Genomic DNA, 18,420 nt, shown 5'->3' with positions numbered 1-18,420 from the left:
GGGGGAAACACAGTCAAGAGGGAGGGCCTGATAGATTGTTGTGAGATAACTGTTTAAATCCCTTCTCTGCCTGCTGTCATAAGGAGAAAAGAAGCTAATGGAAATCATAAGTTTCAAAGTCAGTGGTCTGAGGAGAACATTTTTTCCAGTTGAAGACATTGTTGATTATCTTATTTTCAATAGGCAAATCCTTGTTTTAAGGAACATAGTGTTAAATAGCTAATAAAGTCTGTCAGTGAAAGACAAGAGAAGCCAATATTTTTATTAAACTCCCAAATTTGTTCAGTGATGCAGTATCACATTCCTAGACCATAATGCGTGCTAAATACCATTTTGATATCTGTACTCAAAGAATACTTATACAGTTACACAGTTATACATTTTCTGTTTTCAAAAACGTATATATGTCCATTTTAAAATAGCCGGCCTGCATTTTTGTCTCCTAGAAAAAAAATTTGCTTACTGGTGGTCTGGAAGATTCTGAACCTTTTCTTTTCCTTCCAAGCACTTGAAGTTTTTGTTGTTGTTGTTGAATTTTTGAATTTTATTTTATTTTTTTATACAGCAGATTCTTATTAGTTATCCATTTTATACATATTAGTGTATACATGTCAATCCCAATCTCCCAGTTCATCCCACCACCACCCCCTCCCCGCCACTTTCCCCCCTTTGTGCCATACGTTTGTTCTCTGCATCTGTGTCTCTTATTTCTGCCCTGCAAACCAGTTCATCTGTACCATTTTTCTAGGTTCCACATATATGCATTAAAATACGATATTCCAAGCAGTTGAAGTTTTATCGTAGCAAGTCTCAAGCAGTTTCAAGATGTCTGCTGCTGGCACCAAAGCACTTTCTAGAAGTCACAGATTGTGACATTAGGGAAGGTATCAGTGAATAGAATTTTTTCCAAAGTAGTGGGGAAATTTCCACTCAACTCTGATACCTGCATGCAGAGCACTAAAACTGATTTGTGGAAATGAGAACCAGGGATTCAGTAAATACTTAAAGGACTTGAAGTTTTCATTTGTTTTTAGACTCTTCCCCTAGTATACACTTACCTTTTGTATTTACTACTAAGATCATTAATAGAATTGCTATTAATGATTGGATTCTTCTCAGTTGTTAAGTCAGGGTCACAGTAAGGCCCTTGTTTTTGAATGATTATTTTAAAGAGCTCTTTATGAATTTGAAATTGCTTTTAAAATGTTTTCAAGGGTCAACTACACATCCCCAGTAGATTTTTTTTAAAAAGTCGTGCTAAATACCTTTCCTGATAAGTATAGTGTGTGCCTCTATATGTATCTTTTTAATGGAGAGCTCTTCATTTATGCAGTATGTTTTCTTAGTTTCTATTATTAATCATGTTTTTAAAATATTTTAACTTATGACATGTTAAATGGCTTTTCTTGTTGTTAAATTATTAATGATAAAAATGATGGTGTAATATTGATTTATTATCCCATAGGTGTGAATGTAACAGATCATGATTTAACATTCAGAAGTCTAACAGAAGTCCTTCAGAATAATGTTACTCCATATGTAGTTTCATTGCAAGCTAAAGATTGCCCAGGTGAAGTATAAATGCTATAACAACCTTGATGAGATGTTACATATCTCTTCCGTCCGTCCATCTCTCTAGCTTTCTTTATCCTTTTTTATTTGCGGGAGGAGCATGGCACTACAGTTTTGGCAGGATGAGGTTTAGTGCCTCTGGCGTAATCTTGACTGTTGTAGGATTCTGCCGCTTTAGTTTATTCTGGCCCCACCCCTACCAATCAGCTTCACCCCCAGTAATAGTCCAGGCACTCACAAGATGTTTTCTGAACCCAGTAAAATTTTAATAAGTTTAATAAGCTGAGGATCTCTTATTTAGCCCAACAGAGAAGAGACTACATACATAGGCTCATATATACAGCCTCAAATCATCTTATTATCCCACTTTGAAAGGCCACCGTGGTAAAAAGCAGTCCATTGCCAGAGCTAATCTTGGGTATCTGGAGCCATTAAATCATAAAGGATGTGGACACTAATAGAGTAAAATGTGCTTAGATTTGGGCTGATACAAGGGCTTTAAGTGCTTATATTTATGTTCATATTCATAAACTGTTTGGAATTAAGTAAAAGCCCTTAGGGCATCTTTAAAAATGACTATAAGGAAGAGTTGTAATCAGTAAAATAGCTTATGTAAATAACACTGTCGATGTCGTCTTAGGGGTCTTAAAAACCTTTTGCTGTCCAGTGTAATTTAAATACATATTATTCCTAATATAATTTATAGTTTTCATGTTTGCACATTTGTTTAGGTAACACTTTTATTACAGACAATAAACATAAACTTTGGCCTAGTGTTAGTCTGAATGAATGAAATTAAAATATTAGGGAGAGGATACTAATGAACCTCAATAGTTAATATGTTAAATGTTACATTAGGTTAAGTGTAGAAAAACACATTCTACCCAAATAGTGTAATATACTGATCAAGAAGTTTCAGGTGTTTTAGATGTGTTTTAATGGGATATGCTTTCTTGTGTTTTATGTTCTGCAGATATGAAACATTTTTTGCAAAAGCTGGCCTCACAGTTGATGGACTGCAATGTAGACGTGCAATCCAAAGAGAAAGAAAGTGTTCAGGTCACCCAGAAAAAGATACATTATTCAATGGATTCTCTTTCCACTTGGTATATGAGTGTCACACAGGTAAATGTAAACTGACAGTTTTTTGCCAGGAAATTGGCATATGATTGAAGAGGTCTGGAATTATAGTAAACGTAGTACTGTTTTGTTCTAATAAGGATATGTTTATGTGGCACTTGCTGTTAATTTAATAGAAGCTACTTATTTTTCCTAAGGCTACTAGAATTTAGAAATTTTCTTTTATCAGTATGTAGCCTAATTCCTGGGAGGTGTTTAGGGTCTTACGAGGCCATTTTATTTGTGGGAGAATGTCATCTAATGACAAAACAGCATCAGGAATTTGTTCTGCTGGAGATTCTATCTCTATCTTTAATGTCTTTATCTTTAACATATTATCTCTTAGGTTCAGTATTTACTTTGGTGCAGTAGAACCATGCTTTCAGTACCCACTGTCGACTTAGTTTGATGAGGAATGGTCATACACACACACACACACGCACACACGCACACATGCACACACACATATATAATATATATGTAAATCTCCTTTGTTCCATGTTTAGAATTCTTGAGGAATAAATGCTCTGTAAGTAAAGTATGTTTAACAAGCAAATACATAAATAGAAGTCTCATTCTACCATGACAGTCTCTGGTGAAACTAAATAACCTAGATGATTCATGGATAACTGCACCATAAAACCACAGCCTTAGTTTATGATGCTGTGTAGCCAGATAGTATGGGAAAAGTTACTGTGGTGACATTTTCTGCAGAACGTATTTGCTGAAGTCATCATAAGTGAAGTTTATTTTGCTTTATATAGGGACTAAACTGGGTCTAATGCTTACCATAATATCTTAATTTGATCCACAGTTTTAGATTTTTCTAGAAATCAAATACTGCCTGCAATTTAGGTCAGAAATCTTTAAAAGATTGGGATTGGACCAGATGACATTTAAGATGCTTTTCAACTTGAAATTTCATAATAGTAGAGCAGCATGTAGTGTTATTCATTACAGTTTTTAATGAAAAGTACTGGTTCTCACTCCAAAGCAAAGCAAAATATAACATTGTACTAACAGAAAATCAATTTTATAGAAAATACTCTCGTCTCCCCATGCTTTTCCTGTCATTTTCTCAGATAGCAGAAAATATAAATATTTCATATGAGTTATAGATTTTACTGAACTTTTTTCTTCTTGGTTATTATTCTCATGTCAGACACAGAAAGAGTCTGCTAATAACTGTTGAAATGAATTTCTCTTTATTATGTGGGAGAAATAAAAGAAACAATGTTACTGTGAAATATGATGGAAGATATATCAACTTGTGGCATTATAACATTGTTTGGGTAGTAAAGTTTACTTTTAACTCCTTCTTTCCACAATGGCTTAAAAGAAGACTGACGTAAAAATGCCAAGAAAAAAGAGGACTCCTCCTAGCCAATGGCAGTCTCCTCCTGTTGTGCTTATCTTAAAGGATATGGAAAGCTTCACCACAAAAGTACTCCAAGACTTTATAATTATCAGCAGGTAGATGGCATATCTTCTGGCTTTTTTTGCAAAATTCTTCTTATTAAGAAAACATACAACTTTAATCAAAAAGCAACCTTTTGCAGAGAAAATGAGTAGCAGTTTACCCCTCATTTTAATACTAATGGATTGAAACCAGGATGATTCAAATTCCTTATAAAATTGAATGTTTGAACACCTCCTATACGATTTTCATTTGCTTTTTGATCCAAAAATGAGAATCAAAAGTTAACCAGTTTTTAATTAGAATGATAAGGCAGTATAAAGTGTAGTTTCTCTCACCAAAGTTGTCTGTTTCACACTTGCCCGCTAGATGGATGAACTACTCCAGGTTGAGATATTTTTGTCATGTCTTATTTTCTGATACCTGTCCACCCTTAGAAGCTCTGAGTTACATATGGCTCTACTGAGCAAGAATGTTTTTTTAAATAACATTATTTTATATGGTATTTCTAATGAGAAACTACTTTTATGATCTTATTGGGTCTTCAAGGAAATCCTGTGAGACTTGGAGTTGAAGTAAAAACCCATTTTTTACAAATTTTATTTATTTATTTGTTTATTTTTGGCTGTGTTGGGTCTCTGTTGCAGTGCGCGGGCTTCTTATTGCGGGGGCTTCTCTTGTTGCGGAGCATGGGCTGTAGGTGCACAGGCTTCAGTAGTTGCAGCACACGGGCTCAGTAGTTGTGGCTCATGGGCTCTAGAGCACAGGCTCGGTAGTTGTGGCTCACGGGCTTAGCTGCTCCGCGGCATGTAGGATCTTCCCAGACCAGGGATCGAACCCGTGTCCCCTGCACTGGCAGGCGGATTCTCAACCAGTGTGCCACCAGGGAAGCCCTAAATAACCCTATTAAAAAACCCAGTGACATGCTTTTCCCATGGTACATTTTTTACAATATAAATTAATTTGGTTTCTTCTGTATGTTAACTTGCTTAATAGTTATGGCTACATTTGCCTAAAGCTGTATTGTGTGATAATCTAATAATAATTCCTACTTTGATAGTCTTTTTCTTCCCCATTTGAAACTAAGATTTCCAGATCCTAAGACTTTTCTTAATGCTAACACTGAACTGATTAACATGCTGAAAAAATGCACAATACAGAATAGTGACAGAAAAGCTGTGCTTTTTTGGAACTCAGACTTGTGACTACTTTTACCATCAAAAGTAAGAAAGAAGAACTTAAACAGTAAGATAGTTCAAATACTTCAGTACCATGAAAGTAGAACTGCATACAGCTAGAATACTGAAAAGCAATAGCTAATAAGAGGGAACAAGCAAAATTATCAGCTACGATACGGAGGGCTCTGACCTATAATAGCCCTCAGGGGTATTGATGTTTTACTCTGTGGAAGTCATTTATGTTCATATTGGTAATGCTAAGAATAAATCATGTTCAATAAGTTTGAGTTAAGACTGTGGGGAAAGAATGTAATACTTTTTTAATGATGTCCATTAAAAATATCTTGCCTATTTGTAAGAAAAGTTTTCTAAAGCTTAGCTGTTATGCTGGGGTGGCATAGTGTCTGTTAGAAACGTCCATAAATAGAATAAGTTACCTTGAAAATTAGTGACCTTCATGTTACTGAACTCTTAAAGCATAGTCTAGATGTCTCACTGTGAGGAAGACTGTAGGTAGGGCTCAAACTTTGGGCGAGAGGATGAATAGAGGATGAATAGCATCTAACGCCTCTTCTAACACTTGTTTTTGTATAACCTTAGAGGGAAGCAGTTGATCTCTCTGGACCACTATGTTCTTATTGCTAAAATGAGAGGATCTATTAATAGATTGATTTCAGAGCTAGAATGTCTGGGAAATAACTATTTCTGTGTTACTGTAACAGAGGAAAATGAATGACCTAAAAATTTTTATTATTTAGAATGATCTTCCTTAGCAATGTCTTATAAAGTAGGCCTGAAAATAAAGGTGGTCTTATTTTAAACCATGGTGTATTGAAATATATTTGCTAAAGACATTCCACTTTTGCATCTTCCTTTGAAAAACTAGTCAGCATCTACATGAATTTCCACTAATACTCATTTTTGGAATCGCCACGTCTCCTGTTGTCGTCCATCGGATGCTTCCTCATGCAGTATCATCTCTATTGTGTATAGAACTATTCCAGTCTTTGTCTTGCAAGGAGCACCTGACTACAGTACTTGATAAGGTAAAAAGAAAAAATGTTACCAGTGAAATAGGATGAAACGAAAACTGCCATGGACAGTTTATAAATGTTAGTGATAAATTTCTCAGTATGATATTGTATATATTACTTCACATATTTTACTATTTTTATTTAATGATTTTCTCATGTATAGTATTACCTCTTCACTTAAAATATAAGCTTTATGAAAAGAATGATCATATCTTTCTATATCTACCTACCTATTTATCTATCAACCAGTCATTACTCAATAGAAACTTACAGGTTTTTAAAATAAATTTTTGCAGAATTTAATGACTTCCTAGTAACAATAACAATGTTTTCACCCTTACTTTTTTTTTTTTTTTTTTTTTGCGGTATGCGGGCCTCTCACTGTTGTGGCCTCTCCCGTTGCGGAGCAACAGGCTCCGGATGCGCAGGCTCAGCGGCCATGGCTCACGGGCCCAGCCGCTCCACGGCATGTGGGATCTTCCTGGACCGGGGCACGAACCCGTGTCCCCTGCATCGGTAGGCGGACTCTCAACCACTGCACCACCAGGGAAGCCCCACCCTTACATTTTATATTAAATGATTTGAAGTTTTTCATGGACTCTTTCCTGTCATACTGCTCGTGACAAAAAGTAAATACCAACGCCTTCCCAGACCTTACCTCTATGTTTCTACCTAAGTGGAAATACTGTTCTTTAGTAGTGACCTTCCATGAACTGTTGCTAAACTCACCTCCTTGAAGATGTCCTTTGTGCTGCTCTGTAAGGTAAACTAACGACCACCTTCCACTTATTTAGTAACCACTTCTGCATTTTTTTCCCTTAAAGGTGGTAGCCACTGACTTTAGGGAAATTTTTTCCAGCTACAGTACTTAAAGTTGCTAGGTTGTTTCCAAATTCAGTTGGCCTTCTATCACTCTGTTTCTGTTTGAAAAGCCTAGTATGACTTTTTGTTTTCAGAAGTAAAATCTTCAGTGTAGGCCATTGAAATTTAAATTCAGCTATTTAATATTTTTTAAATAGACACCTGTTAATTTGGGGTTTCTCATTCAACAGTACATAATGTGTTGTTACTCTTCGTTAATGTGCATCAATATGGATGAAAAAGAAATTTAATAACAAGAATTGCCAAAGCCTACAGTTTCTTCAGTGGCTTCTGTTGGGAGAAAAGAGTTTGTATAGATGATATTTTTTAATAGAATTTTTTAAAATTAAGAATTGAATGAAGGATGATGGATATCTGTGATTCTGAAGATATAGTATGAATAGCTTCTTTTGTTGTTGTTACTGTTGTATAAGTTTATTTAAAATTTTGGTTGATATCTGACCTAAAAAAATCTAGCTACTAGTACAGCTTTCATAGGTACTGTGTTTTGGTATCATTCATTGCCTCATTATTTATACTTGATATTTATGAAGAGGGAAGACTAACCAGGAATATGTCCTGCCTCCCTTTTCTCTTTCAGCTACTTCTTACAACTCAATTTCCGTTTAAACTAAGTGAAAAAGTGTTGCAGGTTCTGACCAACATCTTTTTGTATCATGATTTCTCAATCCAAAACTTTATAAAAGGACTTCAGGTAAGAAGACACTAATGGGTTTGAAAATTCGCAAGCTGATTCTAAATAATTTGCATGTTATTTCAGACTGACTTTTTAGTGTGATAATTGGGCATTTTAAATGGCAAAATCTGAATAAGTAAGTTCAAGTTATATTATTCTAGATTCTATGGTTCCTTTGTTACTTTGCAGCAAAATGTAGAAAATACGTTAATTAGAATATCAAAAATGGAAAAGACCTCTCCATTCCAGTGATTCTTAACCATTTGGGGGTGAGGAGGAAGGGACCTTTATTTTTGAGAATCTGATGAATGCTAATGGACTTTCTACCTAGGAAATGCTATATATAAGGGGTCAGCAAACTTTTTCTCTAAAGGGCTAGATATTAAATATTTTTGGCTTTGCATGCTACATGTGGTCACTGTTGAAAGTCTTGTTACTTTTATTAGTTTTTATTTTTTTTGTGTGGTATGCGGGCCTCTGACTGCTGTGGCCTCTCCCGTTGTGGAGCACAGGCTCCGGACGCGCAGGCTCAGCGGCCATGGCTCACGGGCCCAGCTGCTCCGCGGCATGTGGGATCCTCCCGGACCGGGGCACGAACCCGTGTCCCCTGCATCGGCAGGCGGACTCTCAACCACTGCGCCACCAGGAAAGCCCTTGTTATTTTTTTAAAATAACCCTTTATAAAGGTATAAAAATAATTCGTAGTTCCTGGACCATACAAAAATAGGCTGTGGGCTCTAGTTTGCTGTGCCCTGCACATATGTGTGTGTGTTCATTTATATTTATTCCTATATATTGTGAATGGATTTTCACTAAAGTTTCATAAATTTCAAGAAGAAAATTCATGAACTTAGCTTCATAACACCTAATCTAAAAAAGGACTCCATTCTCCAGTTGTTTCAAAGTCGATAGTATTTCCTTCTTTCGGCAACTACCTAAAATAACTTAGCAAAGTATAGTCACATGCCAGTTGTCAGGTTCATGAAAACCTATGTATTAGTAACCTTTAGTACAAAAGTGCAATATGGTAATACCTCATGTTTGTGTAGTGCCTTGAAGATTATAAATTATTTCTCATATGTGTTCTCCCTCTACATTAAACACTATAGTATTTTATTACATAAGAGTAAGCTGTTATGGCTAATATGTGTCATTTTTTTCAACTTAGACTTTTTAAAAAGAGTATTTTAAAGCAAGAAAATATTATTTACCTTAGCAATATGGAAAATTAAATGAAATTGAGATGTAACTTTCTAATTTATTTCTCTCATTCATTTCATTTTACTCATTTGTTTATTTACTCATGAGTGTTTATCACGGGTCTACTCTAAGTCAAGCACTAAGCTGAGCCCTGGAGATACGGAGGACCAAGAAATCTCTGTCTTCAAATTGCTTATTTAGTGAAGCAGGCAGAAGAGTAGAATGGCGGTTACTGTTCTGAGTAGTCAGTGCTGTTAAAGAAACATGCCTGGGGGTCCATAGGAGAACAGAAGTGTATCCTAAGGAACAGGAGCTAGCTGGGTCAAAATTGGAAAGGCCCCAGTAGAGGGAGAGACCTCTGTTAGAGGGCTACTGCAGTTACCTAGATAAGATACAACAGGGGCGAAACAGGTAGTGATAGTGGGACTAGGGAGAAGGAAACAGATTTGAAGATGAGATAGAATCTTGTTACTCGGTGGATGATAGGGTGAGTAAGAGAGGAGCATCTTACAGACACACAGGTTCTAGCTTGGCAAATAGTTTGGAGGTTGGTACCCTTTATTAAGTGTACATGCTAAAGTAAACAGCCAGTTTGTCAGAAAAGGATGAGTTTCTTTTTATGTATGGTAAGTTTAGGGCATGTGGGATATAAAGGTTTGGTACCCAGGAGAAAGATCTGGACTAGAAGTATTTAGGATTTATCATTAAAAGGTGATGGTTGAAGCTGTGTAATGAGGATGAAGTCACCTAGAGTGAGGAAAGGACCAGGAGTAGAGCCCTAAGGCAAGCTGACTGTGTGAGTGAGCAACAGAAAAGGAGGCTAAAAACAACAAGGAAAACCAGTAGAGGGGAGAGATCACTGAAGTTAAGGGAAAAGAAAATATAAACTGTAGGCTCAAATACCATTGAGAAAGTGAGTGAAGAAAAGCATATTAACCAGGTTACTTAATCTTTCTGTTTTCTCAGTTTTCTCATCTGTAAAATGAAGGGATCTGATTAGATGATTTTATAGGTTCCTGATAATTTTTTTATGCTAGGCATTTTACTGAGTATTAACATTGCTTCATTAATATGTATTATTCTCAGTTTTGCACTTGGAGAAACAAAGGCTTAGGTTAAGTAGCTTGGCCAAGGTCACACAGCTAATAAGTGGCAGAGTCTTTAGACCCCATTTGTCTAGTTTTCCTAATCATCAATGGGAAATATGTGTAAGTTTTTACTTCTCTGTAGAAGGTGCAGTAGGGCATATACATTTGGTATATGGTTGAGTCCTTCCCTTATTAGGTGGATATGTTAACCAGCTTGTTAATTGACCCAAATATTGGGAACACACTTGGACCGAATACTTAAGTGTTACTGGGTTCTTGTTCTGTCTGTAGCTCTGCTGTAACTCATGTGACTTAGTCCCTTTCCTCCTCCCCAGCAAGTCCGTTATCGTGTTTGGTCTTTACTTTTCTCATGTTTAAAAGTAGTGTTAACATTGGAATAAATATTATCACATTAATATAATTGGAAATATATAAGTAAGAAATAAGATCATGTTGATACGTGCAAAAATACTTCAGCACCTGGCATGAACAGTTGCTTTCTATTTTGTACTTGTTTCTAAGTTAGGCTGGCCCTTTGCCTTATAGCCTTATTTTGGAGGATGGACTATTTTGGACTATTTTGGAGGATTTCCTCTTGCCTTGGATATGTGGTCTTCAGCTCTACAGGCTCAGAAATTCATTATCAGTTTACCCAGGAAGGATCAAGCTCAAATACCTTAAGACTGATATATAAGCTAGCATGTTAATTTATTAATTTGTGATGCGGAATGCTATTTTCCAGGGACCAGGGTGTGTTTTGTCCACTATCTAGGGAACTGTCTCTTTGGTACAAGGTATCTGGAAAAACCAAACTGGTCATGAGAAGCTTGCTTAGATTCAGAGCTTTTAACATGTGGATAGTCTTGTAAAATATATCTTACAAATTATGGTAGGATCTGGAAAATTAATCACCCTTGTACTGCAGAGACCACAGCATTCTAGACTGGAATACATGTATCTACCAGATACTGTACCATCTTTTCCTCCATGAAATAAAACTAAATTTAAAAAGATATATTTTCTTTGGACGTCCCTCATTTTTCATATTGTTTTTTATCAGTAGGCAAAATTTCTGCCATTGTAGCATTTTTATTTATTTAGCAGACCAGTTTTTACACTGATTCTAGATTGGTATTTTCTTATGAGTATTTGAGCATCTGTTAGGCTATTAGTTCACACCACAGTCACATCCCCACCACATTTACTGTTATTGTAAATGAGTTGCTCCTGCAGATAGCTAAGTTATTTATATTAGTTTCTTTTAGTTTCTACTTCAGACATTACAATTTTCTGACCTTGTCGACAAAATTGGAGTCTTAAAATATTCAAAGTATATAGCCATTTGTGCATTATTTGCATTGCTATTGTGACATTATTAAATATAATAGTGCCATAAATATTTTTGCTGTTTAAAAAAAACCTTAAAATTGAGCAAATGTAGGACAAAAGATTTACTGTCAAAATACAGCAAATATATTTAATTTTCACATTTCTTTCAGCTTTCTCTATTAGAACATTTCTATTCCCAGCCCCTCAGTGTTCTGTGCTGTAATCTCCCAGAAGCCAAGAGAAGAATAAATTTTTTATCAGATAATCAATGTGAAAACATCCGACGTCTTCCATCGTTTAGGAGGTAAAAAGAGAAGTACATATTTAACACATCTTATAAAAGAGTTTGGGGCAAAATAAGGGATCTCAGACCCAGTTATGTTTGAAGTGGGTAGAGGGAAAAATAACTTCTTTGTTTAGAGCAAAATAAAACACTTTTGTTTTTAATTGAGACATTTCTTTGTTGGATTTGAACACTTGGCATAAAGAAAAATATTTTTACAAGGGGACATAATTTGCAGGTTCTCCAGAGTCACTTTTTATAAATAACATTTCCTATTTCTGGAGTTTATGGCTTTTGTTTATTATTAGACCCCTAGACTGTGAAATGCAGCTGATTTAAGGAGTTAAAAATGACCGTAAACCATGACTGTCATCTTGAACTTACGTTTGAGAAGAAATAAAAGAATGTGGCTGCCAATCTACCTAGTTCTTTCTTTCCATATACTATTCAAATATTTAGAATTCTAATTTTCTCTTTTTGTGTATGGGATGGTAAAAATTTTAGGTACGTGGAAAAGCAAGCTTCAGAAAAGCAAGTTGCACTGTTGACCAATGAGAGATTTTTGAAGGTAGGAATATGGATATATTTGTTTCAGTGTTATTCTCTTTTTCTTCTTCATGGAAAAGAACACGCACATAAAATTTATTGAGTTAATTTTATTTAAAAAAATTCGTACATCCTAATATGCTTTGCACAATGAAGTATTGGATCTTGATAATTGTATAGGAATGTGACTGTTAAAGGTGACACAAAACTTCAGTTCTAAAAGGAAGACTTTTTTTTTAAATCAAGTAATAAAACTGGCACATGAGGTTTCTCCTGTGGTCTATTTTGAAAACACTTGCAGATCTCAGCTTTCTTTCCACTTAGCAGTTTTGGAATCTGTAGGCGGTCTCATTTTAGTGTTCTTGTAAAGGCTGTCATAAATAAAAACACATAGAAGCCCTGCAGCTTAGAGACCCACTGCTAAGTGGGTATTGATTTGATTTGAAAAAAATGTCATTACATATTGATAATATAGTGCCGGGAAAGAAGTAATGAGCTTAGAAAATGATGAGTTAGCCATAAAACATAGGGAATATCAAAAGAGGAAGTTTTTTTTTCCTTCTAAAATAAATAATACTTGGACATGGTACATAATTCAAAAGGCAAAGTTAATATACAGTGAAAAGACTCCCTTCCACCTTTGTTCTCCAACTACCCACTTACCCTCCCTGGATACAGCCAGTGTTACTAGTTTCTTACGTATTATTCTAGAGATATTCTCCACATATACAAGTAATTATATATATTTTGGGGATTTACTCCTCTGTCTTACAGAAGATAACTATATATACTATTCTGTACCTTGTTTTGTTTTGCACTTAATCTTGGAAATCATTTTATATCAGTACTAAAGAGTGGCATTGTATTATTATTTTTGTAGATTACCTTTTTTTGTTGTGTTATAGTTGATATACAATATTATATAAGTTTCAGGTGTACACCATACAGTGATTCACAATTTTTAAAGGCTATACTCCGTTTATAGTTATTATAAAATATTGGCCATATTCCCTGTGTTGTACAATATATCCTAGTAGCTTATTTATTTTATACATAGTAGTTTGTACCTCTTAATCCCTTACCCCTGTCCTGCCCTTACCCGCTACCCTTACCCTACTGGTAACCGTATCTGTGAGTCTGTTTCTTTTTTGTTATATTCACGAGTTTGTTATATTTTTTAGATTCTACATAAGTGATATCATACAGTATTTGTCTTTGTCAGACATATTTCACTCAGCATAATACCCTCCAAGTCGATCCATGTTGTTGCAAATGGTAAAATGTCATTCTTTCTTATGGCTGAGTAGGTATTCCCACTGTATATATATTCACCACATCTTCTTTATCCAGTCATCTGTTGACGGACACTTAGGTGCCAGTATATTGGCAATTGTAAATAATGCTGCTATGAACATTGGGTGCATGTATCTTTTCAAATTAGTGTTTTTGGTTTTTTCCGATATATATCCAGGAGTGGAATTGCTGGGTCGTATGGTAGTACTATTTTTAGTTTTTTGAGAACCCTCCATACTGCTTTCCACAGTGGCTGAACCAATTTACATTCCCACCAACAGTGTACGAGGTGGTTAGCTTTTCTCCACATCCTTGCCAACATTTGTGTTCTTTTTGATGATAGACATTCTGATAGGTGTGAGGTGATATCTCATTGTGGTTTTGATTTTCATTTTCTGGATGATTAGCAATGTTGAGCGTCTTTGCATGTGCCTGTTGGCTACCTGCATTTCCTCTTTGGAAAAATGTCTATTTTTTAATCAGGTTGTTTTTAATCAGGTTGTTCGTTTTTTGAAGTTGAGTTATGTGAGCTGTTTATATATGCTGGATATTAATCCCTTATCAGTAATATAATTTGCAAATATTTACTCCCATTCAGTAAGTTGTCTTTTTATTTTGTTGATGGTTTCCTTTGCTGTGCAAAAGATTTTAAGTTTAATTAGGTCCCATTTGTTTATTTTTGCTTTTGTTTCCTTTGCCTTAGGAGACAGATCCAAACAAATATTGCTGCGAATTGTCAGAGTGTTCTGCCTACGTGTTCTTCTAGGAGTTTTATGGGTTTCAGTCTTACATTTAGGTCTTTAATCCGTTTTGAGTTTATTTTTGTATGTGGTGTTATAGAATGTTCTAGTTTTATTCTTTTACATGTAGTTATAAGAGTGGCATCATATTTTATTGAATGAATTTACCTTCATTTATTTAACAAGTCCCTTACAATTAGAATGCATAATGTCACACTTATTTTCATACTCTTTATAACTTTTTAAGGAAAAAGTTATTAGAAAATTGTAATAAAATTAAGATGAGATTGAAGTTAAGCCCTAGTGCTCTGTGGGTTTTACTGATACAAACTATTTTCAAATTTTGAATAAAAGAATATTAGTTCCTAGAGGGCATGTGTTCTATATAGGTAAATACTAATTTACCTCCTTTTTTTTAATAAATTTATTTATTTTTGGCTGCATTGGGTCTTCATTGCTGCACGCAACGAATTATGGCATACATAATTACAATGGAGAATGGCTTTTATTAAATGTTATTTCTGAGGCAGAATCCACACTGAGCCATAATATATAATCACTTCTAGATTGGGTTTAATAATCATTTTAATAATCTCTGTAATCTTTTCAGAGCAGTATAGGAAGTCTTCAAACCCTATTTCAGTAGAGAAGAAACTTAAGAACCAGTGGGAGAGGATGTGTGCATGTTTATTGAGTTTTTCAAGATTAGGTAGATTAGCTCTGTGCTGAGTCAGCTAGTTGCCAAGGGCATTTCCTGCTAGAACTTTCTGTCAAGAGTATTTTCAGAAGCCAGGAATAGATTTTTTTTTAATTAATTAATTTTATTTATTTATTTTTGGCTGTGTTGGGTCTTCATTGCTGTGCAGGCTTTCTCTAGTTGCGGTGAGCAGGGGCTACTCTTCCTTGGGTGCACGGGCTTCTCATTGCGGTGGCTTCTTTTGTTACAGAGCACGGGCTCTAGGCACGCGGGCTTCAGTAGTTGCGGTGCGCGGGCTCTAGAGTGCAGGCTCGGTACTTGCGGCGCACGGGCTTAGTTGCTCCATGGCATGTGGGGTCTTCTTGGAACAGGGCTCGAACCGTGTCCCCTGAGTTGGCAGGCAGATTCTTAACCACTGTGCCACCAGGGAAGTCCTAAGGAATAGATTTTTAAAGAGTACCTTTAACCATTGAGATAACAAAGGGAGAGAATGTCTAGGCTGGTCTGTTACAGAAATAGCCTGACATTTAGCTTTGCTTTTCTGTAACTTTTTGTGTATTTTCTAAGCATTTATTTACGCTGTGCTTGTATTTGTTGCACTTATCAGCCCTGTTTGTTATTATCCTTGCTGTATTCATTTTGGGATCACATATTTGATCATTTAGAGGCATATTTTCTTGAGACTTACATAGTAAGAAATATGAAGGAGCACAAAGATTTGTACCCTTAACCTGAAAAAGCCATCTGCAGGCTACCTGGTAAATTCAAAAGACAGAAGATATCTCTGAAAAAAATCAATCAATATGTCTGTTGATTTTTCTGGTTTAGAGCAAAAGTATCTTTGACTATTCTTATAATGCTTTTCTTTTTCTCTTTTTATAGTTTTGTTTTAAAATACATGATAATTTTATGTATATTTTTGTATAATAAAAAAAATTAAAAGAAACTCCATATGATAATCAGTAATATGGTACTGCACGATACAGGGGAAGATCCTGATCTTGACCTCAGAAATCTTGCGTTTGAACTCTAGCTGCTCCTCGATGTGTACTTAAGGAAATCAGTTACCCTATTTAAGCCTCAATTTCCTTATCTCTGAAATTGGATGATAATTTCTTAGTATGATTTCCTCATAGGATTAGTGATAATCAAAGCCTGTTCAGCAAGTGAGAGTGAGTTAAAAACAAATAGAACAATAAAACTTATAAATGTAAATCATATTGTTACTATTTATTTTTCACTGTAATAAAAATTAAGATCAATATAAATATACTATTTTATATATTCTATAACATACATACTATATATAATGCTCTGTTATACGGTCATATAGATTATATAGTTATATAGACTTACCGACTGTTAGAATTGATCATTTTGTACCCATTTTCTACATTCAGATTTCTAAGACATAGACCTCATCGTGTTATTGAGAGAAATTTATACTCTTTATATCAAGATTGTCTCTGCCCTAAAAGTCTAGTTTGCTTTCTACTCTGATAAACTAAATGAGTGATTCTCAGACCTTAGCATACATCAGAATCGCTTGGAGGACTTGTTAAAACAGAGATATCTGGGCTCCATCCCCAGAGTTTCTGATTTTGTAGTCTTGTGCTGGGCCCCAGGAATTTGCATTTTAGCAAGGTCGCAGATAATGCTGATGCTGCTGGTCTGGAGACCATTCTTTAAGAACCACTGAATTAGACTCACTCCCTAGAAGGAAACATTATTTATTGTTTCCCTTACCCTGTTTTCTTAAGTGTAGAACTAAGCTACTAAATTTCAACCTAAACAAATTATTCATCTCAATTATCCTCTGACTGGAATCAAGATGTAAAAAAAACCCCAAAAAGACAAAAAAACTTCAACTCCCTTAAAATTATGGACCCTTAGTTTCATAGATACTGCTTTGAAATTGTGTACCAGCTTTGTATTTCGTAAACTTAAGGAATGAATTTTTTTAATGCACTTGTAAGTTTAAAAATTTAGCTAACCCAATCATGTACATTTGTAGAAGATTCACTAAGAAGTTCAAACAAAGGTGGGACCTTAGAATCTTTACTCTTTCATCATACAGCTGATGAAAGAGTAAAGATTCTGTGCATTTTCTCATTTCTGAGTAGTCTGTCCTTGAACAGTTGTACAGTGCAGCTGGGTACAATGGCCAGAACGTGTACTCTGATAATCAACAATCAAGTTCTTCTAAGTTTAAGCAGAATAAGCTTGCTCAAACTCCCATTAATTCAAACTTCTGATAACTCAGTAGCTTTCAAAGCCTTCAATAGAAGTTTAACCAAATAATCTTTAAAATTCTTTTTGGCTCTAGAATGCTAAGATTGTATTTACTTGTTCATTAAACAGATTAATAATATTTTTTTCTGACTGCTTAAATCATTTAGATTCCTCATTAAAATTTCATTTTAGTGCATAAGTTTAATTGAAATTAAATTTGGTAAAATATTATGGTAAACAGCTGTAGGTTTTAAGTGAAATAGGAATAGTGACTAGATATATTTTTACCATGTTTTTGCCCCATAGTATTGCTTTAGTAATCAAGCTTTCTTTTTTTTAACTTAAATCTTTAATTTATGAAACTATATTTCATGAGAAATTGAGCTGTCAAAAGTGCCTTAAACAGGACTTTCAAATTCACCATAATTACAGAGATACAATTTTTACTCTTGCTTGTGCCTGAAATTTTGTTTCAAGTCAGGTGTTAAGGAGAGCTTTGAAGAAGATTTTGGCGTCATATCACATTTGCGTAACTGTTATCATTATCCTATAATAAAAAAAACCCTAGTTCTTGAAATACTGGAAAGATTTTTTTTTTTTGGCTGTGCCAGGTCTTAGTTGCAGCATGCGGGATCTTTTAGTTGTGGCATGTGGGATCTTTTAGTTGTGGCATGTGGGATCTAGTTCCCTGACCAGGGGTGAACCTGGGCCCCCTGCATTGGGAGCATGGAGTCTTAACCACTGGACCACCAGGGAAGTCCCTGGAAAGATTTTTAATAGTGAAAAATTCTCTTCCTTTCCATGAGCAAATGTTTTGCGTTGGGGGGGGGAGAATATTAACAGCTTTTCCCAATTAGTGGTTTTTATGCATTGTCCCAATACCATATCTAAGATTAGGCCCATTTTAATCTTGTGCTCTCTATACCGACCACATGCTATATTACTAGTAATGAACTGCTATTCATGTTGGTCCTGTCTTGCCAAGAAATTACATTATCCTCAGTATATTTAATGAGTGACTAATTCCAAGTACTTCATCTAAGAAAATCAATTTATGTATTTTTATTCAAATCTTACTTAAAATTATGTGGCATGTTCTCAGCCCTTAAAGGGTTAAACTTCATGGTATGTAGA

The 18,420-nt window shown here is 35.1% G+C and overlaps 1 protein-coding gene across 9 annotated transcripts in view; it reads left to right on the top strand.

Annotated features, from left to right (window-relative positions):
• Positions 1 to 18,420, top strand: part of ORC3 (origin recognition complex subunit 3) — a 60,973-nt gene that overhangs the window by 9,917 nt on the left and 32,636 nt on the right. For all 9 annotated transcript variants that reach the window (XR_009543847.1, XM_060167939.1, XM_060167943.1 and 6 more), the window contains 7 exons: positions 1,466 to 1,570; positions 2,546 to 2,697; positions 4,031 to 4,164; positions 6,173 to 6,332; positions 7,783 to 7,896; positions 11,666 to 11,799; positions 12,283 to 12,346. Coding sequence is in view for 8 of the 9 variants with exons in the window: in XM_060167939.1 (XP_060023922.1) it covers positions 1,466 to 1,570; positions 2,546 to 2,697; positions 4,031 to 4,164; positions 6,173 to 6,332; positions 7,783 to 7,896; positions 11,666 to 11,799; positions 12,283 to 12,346 (863 nt within the window). In the remaining variant the exon portion in view is untranslated. The remainder of the gene's footprint in view (positions 1 to 1,465; positions 1,571 to 2,545; positions 2,698 to 4,030; positions 4,165 to 6,172; positions 6,333 to 7,782; positions 7,897 to 11,665; positions 11,800 to 12,282; positions 12,347 to 18,420) is intronic.

The sequence above is a fragment of the Lagenorhynchus albirostris genome, chromosome 12, assembly GCF_949774975.1.
Source record: "Lagenorhynchus albirostris chromosome 12, mLagAlb1.1, whole genome shotgun sequence".
In the NCBI taxonomy this organism is placed as follows: domain Eukaryota; kingdom Metazoa; phylum Chordata; class Mammalia; order Artiodactyla; family Delphinidae; genus Lagenorhynchus; species Lagenorhynchus albirostris.
This window is presented reverse-complemented; position numbering and strand designations above follow the sequence as displayed.